Here is a 14,254-nt window from a genome sequence, read left to right as displayed (position 1 = left end):
TTTAGAATGGCAAGCATGTTTAGTTATATTCTTTTTTTTTTTTTTTTTTTTTTTTGGTTTTTCTCCAGTACTAGGAACCGAACTCACGACCTTGCGCTTGCCAGGCAAGCGCTTTTGCCGCTGAGCTAAATCCCCAGCCCTAGTTATATTCTATATGCAGTACCGGCCACTTTTAAGCAAACAGGCAGATAGAGATTTGCTATGGGCAAATGTCTTTATTCTTTTGAACATGTACAGAGTAGTTCTCCTTCCAGCTGCTTATTAATTTGATCAGTAAGTACTTCCTGAGCGGAGACATTTTCGTATGTGCTGTCATTTAATGTTAAATAACTGTGAGTGTCCGAAACTATGTCCGTATGTAACTTAGTGTTCACAGGTGAAAGCCAGGGCTTCACGTCACGGTTACAGAGTCAGTACAGACCAGAACCAAAATAAACAGATTCTGTGTTCTCAGAGAACTGTTTCGAGAGAAAATATTTTCAGCCCTGTTGTATGTTAAAGATGATAAGAGAAATCATGAGGAGCAAGGCTTCTCCCCCAAGTATTGTTATTAGTTTTATGTTTATTAATATTGTTTTACCCTGCCTCTGAGACACTGAAAGGCTTTTACAGGGTCCAGATTTGAGAGTCATCTGCTAGGACCAGTTTACTCTTGACCTGGTTCTTTATTAGTGTGGTACTTCTTTTTCCTTTTTTATAAAATTGGAAAATAGCTTTGAGTGACTTCTTTTGAAGTTAATACATGGATGGATTATTAAAGAAGTGTGGAATATTTTGAAGACTGCTATGGTTTTTCTGTCTTACTGCTGAGCATATAAAATTACAGTCTCTTTGCCAAATAAGTTGGGCATTTAGACTCAGTATCAGCTATGGTAAAGTGATACTGCATTATGTGAAGCAGAATTATTATGAATTTGAGTTTAGAAAGTATAAAAAATAGGTACTTGCTTTACACAGGAATTCCATCTTGAATGTCACTGGAAACTTAGGTAGATGTGTAACTTTTGACTCAAGTAGTCATGTTCATATGGATATCTTTCCATATGAACCATTTCTTTCCATGTAAACTAAATAGACGCATTCCAGATCTTTTTGTTTGTTGGTTTGTTTGTTTTTATTTTTTGTGACAGGGTCTTGCAGTGTGCCAGCATGCCTGGCCCTGTTCCAGAACTTTCAATAATAACTACTTTTTATGGAAATACATTTGATCAGTTTGCAATATGACTTTTAATGATAGGTGTATATATGCATTTAGAGAAGAAACGAACAAAGCTAAAGTGGATGAGGTAATTTCAAGAACAAAACAGAGCCATTACTTTGAAGTAGGGCTTATTTGGGGGAGATGGAATAGGATGCTGGCTGATGATCTTAGGTACTAGGAACCAACATACCTGAGTAATAGATACTTGGGCAGTTAGTGTACTTTCTCTAAATAATCTTGGTATGGTATTGTATTTACCAAAAGTAAAGGAGACTCTTTTTAAAGTACTTTATATCTCATAAAGGCCAAAATAAAATCTGTACTTGCAGTGTTTTCCTATCCTTAATAATTGTGGAAGGATGATGGATGAGTTATATTTGTATGAAAAAATGATAGGTTTTAGTGAACCTTTCTGGAGTGCAAGAAATTAATTCTGGAGTCCTTCAAAGTTTGTTCTTGTATCTAATATGCCTATTAAGAATTTATCATGAGATAATTATGGTTGTACACAAATGATACCTACAAGAATTCTCATTGTGGCGGTGTTGGTAGTGAAAGTGGGAACCACATAATTGTTCAACAGTACTTAGCTGCTATTAAAAACACAGTTTGAAGACTATTTAATGACATGAGAAAATTTTCAGGATTGACTGCTAAGTAAGATGCAAAATTACACATGCACTAGAAGTGAAAATACATTAAATTGTCCTGGGAATTCAAGACTTTGTAAATTCTTTTCCTTTTAGGTACTTATTTATTTTGTGTATTTTGTAGGTACTTACTTATTTTGTATATTTTGTAGGTACTTATTTATTTTGTCCATTGAGCCCTCCTTCCCTCCCTCCTCCCTCCATCTGTCGATCCCCCCCTTCCCGCTCTCTCCCCTCTTCTCTTCTCATTTGTTCATTTGTTTTTTGAGACAGGGTCTCACTATGTATTGTAGGCTGGCTTTTAACTCATGGTAATCCTCCTGGCTCAGCTTTCCAAGTGCTCAGATTATAGGCGTATGCTGCCATGCTCAGCTACTACTTTTTTTAAAATTAAGTTTATTGGTACATTATAGGTACACATAATGATCACATTTATCATAGGGAATTTGTATCTGTACGTGGTATAACTTGATTCATTTTTTTTTTACTTAATACTTTTAAAATCAGACTTTTTACCTGAAGTTCCCTTTTAGGATGAACCATTAGTATTTTTATTCTGTATATTTTTTAAGCCAAATTTAAATTTTAGAGAAAATTTGAGGCTATGTGTTGATCTTGGGATTTTAGGTCTTCAATACGTACATAAAGAAAAAAATATATATATGTAAACTAAAATGAAAGAGTTGGGAGTATAGCTCAGTGGTAGAGTGTTTGCATAGCACCCTTGAGGGTTCTGGGTTTAATCCCCAATACTACAAAAAATAAATTTAAGTGTATATAAATTATAGAATATTTAATATACAATGTTTATAACACTAACAATGTATACATTAATATATAAATAATAGCATATATCAAAGTTGGCAGAATTTTTTTTTTTGTTTGTTTGTTTGTTTTTTTTTTGTTTTTTTCCTCCAGTACCAGGAACCAAACTCAAGACCTTGCGCTTGCCAGGCAGGCGCTTTTGCCACTGAGCTAAATCCCCAGCCCCTGGCAGAATTTTTTTAATAGAAGATTCTTCTTTCCACTGTTCCTTTTTCCTCTTTCCTCTTCTACTTCTTTCTCATTTTTTTCCATTTAATAATCTTAAAAAATAAAAACCATTCTTAGCTTAAGGAGCCATCAGAAACAGGTTGCTGAGCCCAGGATGGTGGTGTTTGCCTGTACCTTGGTACTCGGGAGGCTGAAGCAGGAGGATTGCTCAAGCCCACAAGTTTTTTGAGACCATAAGTGACAATACAGTGAGACCCTATTTCATAAAATAGAGAAAAAGCAAGACCATTTTTAGCCTGGAGAGCTGTAGTATACTGACCCATGGTGTTTGTTACTATATTACTTTGTATATTAAATATTTAAATAAAAATTTTGGTTTAAAATCTAAAATATTGTGTGCTATGTGGATAGAATTTTATATGTTTTAAAAATTAGGATTAGTAAGTTCAGAAAGAACTTTTTAAAAAGAGAATCACACACACACAGGATTACACCTAGGGCCTTTGCATTGAGCCACATTTCCTAGCCCCTTTTTAAAAACTTTTATTTTGAGATAGGGTCTTACTAAATTACTATGTTGCCCAGTTGGGCTGGAGCCCAGTTTTTGGCTTAGTTGTGCTCTTTTTTTCTTTTCATGTGGATTTATGTCTTCAAAAAGTAAAATACTAACCTACTGTCATTGCCACCCCGTCATTAGAGGTGAGGGCATGAAATTTCTTCGTTACATGTAGTCAGTCCGTTGTTTGCCGCAAAGACCTTTGAGTCCAAAGAAAGTAAAAAGTTTAGAAATCTGAGTTTCTGTGCCCTCCCTAAAATATAATATGTATATTCTTACTGGCAAGGACTTCTTACTTCCTGCCCATTATTCCTAAACTTTGTAGAAGGCAAGTGAGTATTTGTACTGTCATTACGAAAGACTTCTCACATAAAGTTAGCTTAACCCCCTGGCCTCTCTACGTAGGGTGTTTGTTTCTGAAGTGTCTGGAAATGTATTTGAGAGTTTTACTGTATGTGGAGATAATAACTTGTAATTAGTTATGTAATTGTCTTTTGTGTTTATTAGAACAGAAGTTACCTTTTCTCTGACTTCAGTAAGTTTTTCTGGATAGGCTTCATTGATTGACTTTCATCAGACTTTGTCAAACATTTTTAGTAATGCAGATGTTTTGTGAACTTCTGGTTCTGTCATCTGTCACAAGGGATTGGAAGTTAATCTTTTCTATACACTTTACTATGCAGAGGATTCTTTAGATACAAATATAATTTTGGTAGCTAGGTGTAGTTGTGACATATGGGAATAGTAATTCTGTGAACTTTACAATTTTCTGTAACTCTAAACCTTCATTTTCTCTCAATTTCAAAAATAACTTTATAAAAGATTACTCCTGCTCTTAGGACATTCAAACAACACAAGTTATGAAGGAGAGCATACTGTGAATCTCAGATCCCATCAGTTATACTTTTAAGAGCATTTTTTGGTCCCCTAACTACGATATACATATATGTATGTGTGTGTGTGTGTGTATGTATATATACTCGTGTTATTTTGGACTCCCCCCCATAGTGTGTAATGGACAACCTCTTGTTTATGCATCTAAGCATATAATTGTCATATTTTATGTGTCTAGCCCCCTGTTGATAGATTATTTTATAATTTTCACAATTATGAAAAATGCATATCTTACTGCATTTGGCATTTCTGAGTGTGATACTTCAGTTTTGCTCACTGAGACGTTTGTGGCCCTGGCTGCCACCTTTTACTTGCCAGTAAGTGTTTTTCAGTCCTTGTGACAATCAGAACACTCAGATTGCATAGAGTGACGTTTTTTGTCTATTTGAGAACCATTGCTTTGTGTAAGTTCCTAGAAATGGTATAATTGCATCAAAGGCATGCATATTTAAAAATCTAGTACAGCTTGTCAAATAACGCTTCAAGGGTGTTTTTCTAATAGTGACACTGGATGAGAGTACCTGAGCGTCTCTGCCTTCATGCAGTACTTGCATTTGTTTCTTCATCTTTGCCGGTCGGATGATTGATGAGTGAGAACCAGCATAGATTCAGCATCATTTCTGATCTGGGAAAATGGCTGAACTAGGTGAATTTTTCTCTGAGCAACTTGTGCTAAAAAAGTTTAAATAACTTTAGGCTACTACATACAACTTTTCCTTTATGGTATATGGTTATTCTGTTCATATTTATGTATTTTTAAAACTTGAATAACTTTATTTTCTTGGCCAACACACATGTATAAAACTAAAAAGAGTACAGTCCCTTTTACGTCCAGTCACTTAAATTTCACTACCCAGAGGCAATTACTAGTATCCATTTCTTATATATCTTCTTGAAGATAATCTTTCTACATGTATTGTTCTTTTATAGGAATAGCATATTATTTGTTATTAATTAAAACACTTAATTAAAAACTACAGTGAATGTTTAAATGAAAAAAAGTTTACCACTGTAAAAGACATATTGCTGGCCGGGGATGTAGCTCAGTGGCACAGGCGCCTGCCTGGCAAGTGCAAGGTCCCGAGCTCGATTCCCAGTGCAAAGTAAAAAAAAAAAAAAAAAAGAAAAAAGACTTATAAAGAAAAATGGAATAAATGTATTTTCAGTAAAGGAGAGAATTTTGAGGAGGGGGAATATGTTCACAACAGGGCCATAATTTGCATGTCTCCCTGCCTGGCAGCCCTGAACCACCAGGGGTACTGCTTGTTCCATTAAGCAGTACAAGCTGCTTGATGGGACAGTCATGCACGTGCTAATGTGGTTCAGGCCGGTGAGAATGTGTGAAAGGTCTTTTACTGTCATATTTTTTATTTAAATACTTTATATTTTGATTACCTTTCATATATTGGATTGTTTTTTTTTTCATATATTGGATTATTATTAGAGATTGTATAAATATACTTTACTTTTACCTTGTTAGGTATTTGGGTTATTTTAATATACTTTTTATAAATAGTGTTGCTTTGAACAGTTTTTTTTGGTGGGGGCATTGTACTGGGAGTTAAACTCCGGACCTTGCACTTGCCAGGCAGGCACTGGGCCTGCTGCTGAGCCATATCCCCAGGACACTGTGAACATTAAGCATATCATTTACTACATATATACACACATTTTTGGTGGATATATGTGGAATTGCCAAGTGAACCATATGAGTTTTAGATTCTCACCAGAGATCCTGATTTGGTATCATTAGACTGTGTCTTTTTTTTTTTGGTCTTTTTGTGACAGGTTCGAGCTATACAGTTCAGGCTGGCCTTGAGCTCACTTTGTAGCCCAGGCTGGTCAGGAACTTGCAAGGATCCTCCTGCCTCAGCCTCCCGAGTGCTGGGATTATAGGTGTGCACCACTATGCCCAGCTTCTAGAATATATCTTTATTGTAATTGCTAATCTTTTTTGATTTCTTACAAGTTAGATAGAGTTATTCATTCTTAGCTGCAGACAGCATACAGATTAAATTTCTACCTGGGTATGGTGATGCACACCTGTAGCCCTACCTTCTCAGGGGGCTGAGGTGGAAGAGCTTCCTGAATGCAGGTATTCTGGGATGTAGTGTGCTGTGCTGGTTGGGGGCCACACTTAGTTCAGCATCACTATGGTGACCTGGGAGTAGAGGATCATGTTGTCTGAAGAGGGGTCAGGTAGGATACAGAGCAGGTCAAATTAGATTTCTAGTCCTTTCCGTAATATGTATATAATCCATACAATGCCCTAAAATTCCTTCTGGAGGACAAAATTACTATCTTTTTTTGGAGGACTACCTTTCAAAATTTTTATCATACCTTACAAATTTAGTATAACAGCATTGACCCAAACAAGCAGTGACAGCATCTCTAATTGGGCTGGGTGCTGAAAGGATAGAAATAAGGGCATAGGTGCCTATTGACACATTCCTTAACGGTGGTAAGTGTGTATCTTTGGACGGGACCATTTTGGTGCATCAGTTTAGTGTATCCCACTAGTCAGAGTGTTTGTATTAGGTTACAGGCGTTCAGCCTTTAGAAAGAGTGACAGGGATTCTTCCCATAGGTCGCATGACACAGGCAGTAAGTAGTTGACTTGTTATGAGTCTGCATGGTGTGATCCACATGTTCTTTGGAAACATTGGGCAAATGCTTCTTAAGGTTTGCTGGTGATTTTCCTAGACAGACCAGATTGAAACTCCAAATTGAAAAGGACCTCTTCCGTTGTGTCTCTTTCTTTCTTTCTTTCTTTCTTTCTTTCTTTCTTTCTTTCTTTCTTTCTTTCTGTACTGGGAATCAAACTCAGAGGTCCTGATTTGGTATCATTGCTCTTGCCAGGCAGGCATTTGTGCTGCTGAGCTATATCCCCTGCCCTGTTTTTTTTGAAAACTGTACCCAGTTCTAAATCCATCATCTTTGATAGAGAAACTTTAAGGAAGACTAAACATTTACTTTCATGGAACTTCAGATCCTCTTCTTTGTCTCTTTTGCTTTGTCTTTAAACTTTTGGCTTCTGTTGAAATTTATTGGAGAGAAAAAAATTTAGAAAGTACTGTTAAAACCAAGAAACACATTTGAACAAGCAGTATTACCTTGAGTTAGATAGAATGTGTCTAATTAATGTTTATTGAATGCATAGATGAATTGGAGTGTGCTTGTCTTGAATAGTATTGTAGGAAAGGAAGTAGGAGGAGCTTTATTAAACAAATAGGGGCTGTGAGAGATGGAGTGAAATGAGTAGACATGAGATGATTCACCTTTTTAAAAAATATTACATATTTTAAGGTTTGAATATACATATGTGAATGTGAAGGTCAAAGGTTAACAATTAAGAGAATATCTGTCCTCATCATGACTTCTATAGTGGTTGACTGTGTAACTTACTCCAACCAAGACAGATACTAAATTTTACCAGGCATATATGTAAACCATGGACTATCTTAGGCAGATCAGAACATACAGTTGCTCTTAATTAAAAGGGACTTCATTATTTTTAGATTTGTGGATCCACCTTATTAAGAGAATACCCCTATCCCCTACATCAGCACAAAATTTAAAGATATCATTTAAAGAAATCATTAGTAAATATGACTGCAAACTTACGTTTTCTTCTAAAATATATTTTAGGCTGCAAACCAAGGTTCAAAATTCAAAGACCGTCGGCTGCAAATATCATGGCACAAACCCAAGGTACCATCTATATCCACTGAGACAGAGGAAGAAGAAGTCAAGGAGGAGGTAAGTGCAGTGATTGAAAAATAGGAGTTGAATTAAATCATTTCCCAGTTACATAATTTTCTTAACATTAAATAGTATAAATTTTAAAATATGGGGTTTTCTTTCAGGCATGCAGTTAAGACCATTCTAGAAGCCATAGACTCTTAAAATACATGGGAATTAATTTTACTTTTTGACTATTGTATTTCTCCATTACTCAAGTGAACCCTTAGAATTTGCATTGCAGGCTCTTTCTTTCCTTTTGTGGTGCTGGGGCCTGTTGGCATGTTGAGCACAGCTGACCACTGAGCTGTGCTCCCATCCCTGGTAAATGCTCTCCGAACTGTGATTTCTACACACAGTTCTGGGACAAAAGAACTTCCCACCTTGGTGCAGTCGACGAGACCCTCAAGCTAGACAGACACTCGGACCGCAAACAGGGCTCCCCCAGACCTGGCATTAAACCACCCAGATCTATGCCAAGTGAAGAGGCTGAAGCAACCATGCCTGCCTCATCCATTTCATCACCTTTTCCTTCTAGTACAGCTTCGCAAAAGGGTCTGATCAGACTGGTTTTTGGCCAGCATAACCTACGGGTAAATAATTTTTTTGTCAGTAATAAGTATTTTGTCCAAGCTTTTAGTTTATAAGGAGTAAAGCTTTTTGCCTTTTTTTTTTTTTTTTTTTTTTGAGACAGGGTCTCACTATGCAGTTCAGGCTAGCCTTGAGCTCACTTTGTAGCCAAGGCTGGTCTCGAACTCACAATGATCCTCCTGCCTCAGTCTCCTGAGTGCTGGGATTACAGGTATGTGCCACAACACCTGGCAGGAGTAAAGCTTGTAAAATATTTCACTTAGGACTATAACAGTGATGGCAAACCTTGTAGAGCTTTCAGTAACAAACTGCCTGTTGCAGCATGTGTGCCATAGGTTTGCCATCACTCACCTATAATAAAGCCAGCCTCTAACAGTTGTTAGCTGTTAATTAAGGGCCTTATTCTCTGCTCCTCTACTCAATCTAGTCAAAGAAGGGTGGGCCCACCTGCTCTGGGCATGTACATAAACATAATGGCATCCCTTTCCTAATGAAATCACCAAGGTGATGGTTAAGGAGGGAAAGTAGATTTGTTCCTACCCACTATGATTATGTCACTAAAACAATAGAAGGCCAATCACATCACTGTTTAAAAGAGCTAGGAAGCACCACAAAGCTCTAATCTCTTATTGACAGACTACAAGCCCACAAACTCACAGCTTAGAAGATTAGAGACTCTTAAACTTGGCCCAGATCTACACCACAAGGGAGCCCAGCCATCTGTAGCCATTTGGGGTACAAATTATTTCTGAGGCTTCCTCTTGATTTTAAAAGATGTCAGGTAAGCTGGGCATGGTGGCACATGCCTGTATTCGCAGCACTCGGGAGGCTGAGGCAGGATCATTGCAAGTTCGAGGCCTGCCTGGGCTACAAAGTGAGCTCAAGGCCAGCCTGAACTGCATAGTGAGACCCTGTCTCAAAAAAAAAAAAGATGTCTAGTATTTATAGTTGATCAAATGTCTTCTGCCTGTCTGGGTAATTTTACATAATAAAAGCAGACATGGTCCCCATATTAAAAGAAAGTCTTGATAATTTGGTAATGTGTATAGGTACTACTTTGTGTCAGTATTTGGAATGAGCTAGGCGTGGTGGTGTACACCTGTAATTCCAGCACTCAGGAGGCTGAGACAAGAGAATCTCAGTGAGTTCAAGGCCAGCTAGTAGTGAGTTCAAAGCCAGTGTGAACTACATTATCATGGGGAAGCTAGTACATTCATTCAGTCCTCACTAATTGGATAACTATAAAAGGAAAGATTTAGGAGTTTGACCATTTTCCTTATTTTTAAGTTAATGAAATAATAATAATTTATGAGAGACATTTCTCATATTTTTTTCTGTAACTCTTTCTGTTAAACGTCTGCATAATATATTTTCCTGGTTTTAGAGAGATCTACAATTGCAAAATTAGCAGAGAACAAAAATTCATACCCGTTTTTAAAATGTCTTGAGATGGAGAGAGCTTGGTTAAAGAATACAAAGCCACAGCTAGATAGGAAGAGTAAGTGCTGAAGGGTAGTTGTGATCACCAGTATTGTGTAACTCAAAATAGGTCGCAGAAAGGATTTGTAATATTCTCATCACCAAGGAAATGAAAATCCTTAGAGATCATGCCCCACCTCAGTACTCTGAGTTGGTGGATGTGCAGTGTTGGAATGTACCAGAGCGTTGCACTGCACCCTGTGAAGACGCACCATTGCTGCCTGTCCAGAATCGGCTTTTTCTTGCTTGTTTTGAAAGATACTTTACATGCCTCACTTGAGAATCTGGCCTGGGCTTTGTGCACTAGTCTATTTTTCCTATGGCCTAAAGACTTTTTATTGACTGTTTATGTACTACTAAGTGGATTTTGTCCTCTTTTCTTCAGGAAACAGAAACCTCAGATTTGTTCTTGCACGATGATGATGATGAAGATGAAGATGAATATGAGTCTCGTTCATGGCGGAGATGAAATCTGACTCACGCTGTATAATTTTTAGGAATACTGTTTAGAAGAACAACTTTTAAAAATTATTTAAAGAAGTCAATGAGCCAAAAAAATTTTTTTTATTTTTCTTTTCAACACAGTAGGTTTAAGGACAGCAAGTTTGCTCTGTAAACACATCTCATAATTAATTATACATGATATATTAAAGCACCAAAGGCCTAGTGACTTTTAACCTTACCAGGATCCATAGGAGGAATGACTTGGATACTCTCTAGAGCCTTACTCTCCACACCACCTGTTTTGTTGCTCTTGGTGTTGGATTACGATGTAAATGACAGGGTGTTCAGAAATTTTATTTTAGATTATAATCTGCTGATAAAATTTCACTAAATGATAAAGTCACCTGGAATCTCTTAGCTATTGTGGACGAGTCATCAGACAGTAGGAGGTATTTGTAATTAAAATACCCTGATGCTTTCAAGAGTTGTCTTGGAAGAAAAGTAAATTTAATTTTTCTACTCTGGAGGAGCCTAATTTGTATTCAGTCTCAGTTTTTGTTCCTTTTTTTTTTCTTCAGGGTTTTTATGTGTAGTGAAAATCACAACAAACTATTCTTAAATAAGGCAATGGTAGCTTGCTCTGTGGTATTTCCATCCTCTCGTTGTATTACTTCCTAGACTTCCTTGCTGCTGATTTTTGCGTTGATACTAAGTGACCATTTGTTCAGTTAGTCTTATTTTTTAAACCTGAGAATGTAAAAGGCTTTTCCCTGTTGCCCCTTTGTCATTTCCCCCCTTTTATTAGTAGGCCTGTAACTTACCCATTATCGAGATAAGTAAAACAGCAGGGCCATCAAAATTCAGTCCCCAATAAAAGGTTTAAACCAGCATATTGATAAGTAAGTGTTTTGATAAGAATAAAGGAAAGATTTTGGGGGAGAGAAAGTTCACCAGCTTTTTATTTCTCTTTCTCTTTTAAAGCTTCGATTTTAAGTGATGCAAAAAAGAATAAAAAGTATCTGAATTTCTTTTCCTAAATTTAAACCATAATGATGAGGTGACTTGGGGGTACAGTGGGAGTGGAATAGGAGGCTGGGTATGCTAGAGTAAATGGGAGTCATAATTTGACTCTGATTGGATGACTATTTTCACAGTCTTGTAGCTCGTTGCTGTCCATGGACACATGCATCCTTCAGTAGACAGTTTCCTTTACTGTGTGCATTTTTACTGTACACTGTGTAGAGTATCTGTTAAGTAAAATATATATGTAAATTTATGTCCTTGTGCTCTGAATGTTAGATGGAAAAGCAGAGGAGCAACACTACACTGTACTGATCCCTGGGAAAATAAAATGATTAATGTACATAGGATGTTACTTTTTCAAGGATGCACACATCTGTGTTTTTATATGTGTGTGGTGTGTGTGAAATTTTGAAATTTCCTATTGGCTTCAGAAAGTTCTTGGTTATCGCTATATCAAGGATTTTGTTTCCTGAGGTAAAGATTGTTTCTCAAAAGAGAAACTATTCAATAAGAAGCTTAAAACCATCAGGACTCTAGATTTACTTAGCTATAGGAAGTTAAATCCCATGTTCCAATCATCTTTTTCCTTCTGCATATTTTCCTGGAATGAAGTATCAAAACCAGGGTTGTTTTTACGTTCATGTAATTTTCTCTTCATAATAACTTCCTCTTTCTAGGTTATTATTACATTTGTGATAACACTGAAGCTGAAATAAGCTCATAAAAGAAGGAAACGTTAGAATGGGGAACTTAGAATAAGCGATCTTGCTCCTCACTCCTCCGTCATCTCTAATGAAATTTTCTTAATGTCTGTGGCTCAGTCAGTACATATTTTGAAAGATTCATTGTGGTGAATATTTTGAGTCCTGACAGTTTAAACATGATAGAGGGAACAAAGGATTTATATATTTTTTGTACAAAGTTTTTTCTTAAATTGTATAATTTTGTAAATAATTTGTTTGGTTTTTTTTTTTTCTTTTGTGTACTAAAACTACCAGCGTATAGATTTCAATAAGAATTGTTGTATTTTTGTATTTGGAAACTGAAAATTACAGTAAATTAATGGAGCTGTAAGAAAATTTTCAGTAGACTGACAGTTTGACAGAATGAGATTCCTTTTCATGTGATTTTTAACCTCAAAATTGACATCTTACTACACTTGCTGTAGGGAGAGTTGAAGATTTCTTTGACGTTTAGTTATTGAAGGCAGGGAGTGAAAGACAAGGGTGCTATAGTGAAGAACAGATAGGTTTGTTTTTTTATTTAATTAAGCTTTGAAGTCCTTTGGGTAAAACTTGGTTTTTAGTGTAGCTTAAATAGAAATAGAATACTTTTAGAATGTCCTTTCTAAGAATTCTAATGTTTAGTTCTCAAAAATGAATTGAAAATTTGGATTAATAAATAAAAACTAAAAGCATAAAATAGGTATTTATTCATATCCCTGCACTTTGGGATTTTTCTTTACCACCACCCTCCAGTTCCCAAGTGTTATACTGTGGTTTGTTTTGTTGACATCTTCATTTACAGAAATAACAGCATCAGAGACAGATTACGCTGTTCTTCTTCATGTGTAAGATACCTTTACAAGTAGCTCGTCAGCAATAACAGCTACTAGTCTGGCTAGGTCAGCCTCATTTATAAATTTCTGCCCAAGTCTAAAAAGCTAACCCTAAGGAATGCAGAATTCCCTCAGTTTCTTCATGTAACTTTTGGAAAATATTGTCACCAGCTGAGATGATAAATTGGAAAACAGTCCTGTTAAGGCGGGAAAGGTCCATGGTGATGGATCATTATTTTAAATAAGAAAAAAAAAATCATGTGAAAAGGAATAGTGGTTCCTCTTGATGTATAGTATGCCTGTATTATAGTTTTTACAAAATTGTGAACTTGTGTAATAGTATAATAGGAGATATTGTTGAATTTCTAACTGTTTATACATTTAAATTCATATATGTAATGTTTGTTTTATTGATTACAATCTGAATTTCTAAGAAGCATGTTGACTTTTGCAATAAAGATACAATATGGAATGGTTCACAATTCGGAAAAAAAAAGATAAAAGTATTACAAATTTAAAATAATTTGGAAATTTTATGAACCATTCCAAAAATTATAACAATCACCAAAAGAGCTGTAATTCTGGCTTGTTCTGGAAAGAAAGAAAATGTGTGTGTATGCTTGCTTGTGAGAGAGGCTGAGTACTGGGTATGTACATGTGTTTTATGCTGGGTTCATGTCTGTGAGAATGTCACACAATGTGAGGGTTGGGTGTGAATTCACTGGCTGTTAAATATTCAGTAGAATAATTCCCTCAAGAAGATAGTCCTGGAGAAAGGTGTTAAAGTGTTCTTGTAAGTAACCTTTGATAACCATATTGTTGAATCATAGGTAGGTATCAGTATGCCAGATACAAAGCACAAAGCATTTTATGAAAACAGTTATTTTAATGTTTTGAGGATAATCAGTTTGCCTGTCAACAGGAGGAAGGACATTGCTCCTAAGTAGGGAAAAGGGAAGAACATGAGGGAGAGACTACTTCCAGACGTGTTGTTCTGATGTGACGGTTTGCAGTGTTGCAGAAGGCTACATCCTGCGGACCACGTGGTGCTGGGGAAGGGAAGTCTAGCTCCTCCTGCTTGCTCATTTAAAAATTTCTGCTCTTACAAAGTTCCATAAATAAAT

The 14,254-nt window shown here is 36.3% G+C and overlaps 1 protein-coding gene across 4 annotated transcripts in view; it reads left to right on the top strand.

Moving 5' to 3' along the window:
* Positions 1–13,700, top strand: part of Rbm27 (RNA binding motif protein 27) — a 72,596-nt gene extending 58,896 nt beyond the window's left edge. For all 4 annotated transcript variants that reach the window (XM_005380677.2, XM_005380678.2, XM_005380676.2 and 1 more), the window contains 2 exons: positions 7,943–8,053; positions 10,491–13,700. In XM_005380677.2, coding sequence (XP_005380734.1) covers positions 7,943–8,053; positions 10,491–10,574 — 195 coding nt within the window. In that variant the 3' untranslated portion in view covers positions 10,575–13,700. The remainder of the gene's footprint in view (positions 1–7,942; positions 8,054–10,490) is intronic.
* The last annotated feature ends 554 nt before the right edge of the window (positions 13,701–14,254 follow it).

The sequence above is a fragment of the Chinchilla lanigera genome, unplaced genomic scaffold (assembly GCF_000276665.1).
Source record: "Chinchilla lanigera isolate Chin_1 unplaced genomic scaffold, ChiLan1.0 scaffold00014, whole genome shotgun sequence".
Classification (NCBI taxonomy): Eukaryota; Metazoa; Chordata; class Mammalia; order Rodentia; family Chinchillidae; genus Chinchilla; species Chinchilla lanigera.
This window is presented reverse-complemented; position numbering and strand designations above follow the sequence as displayed.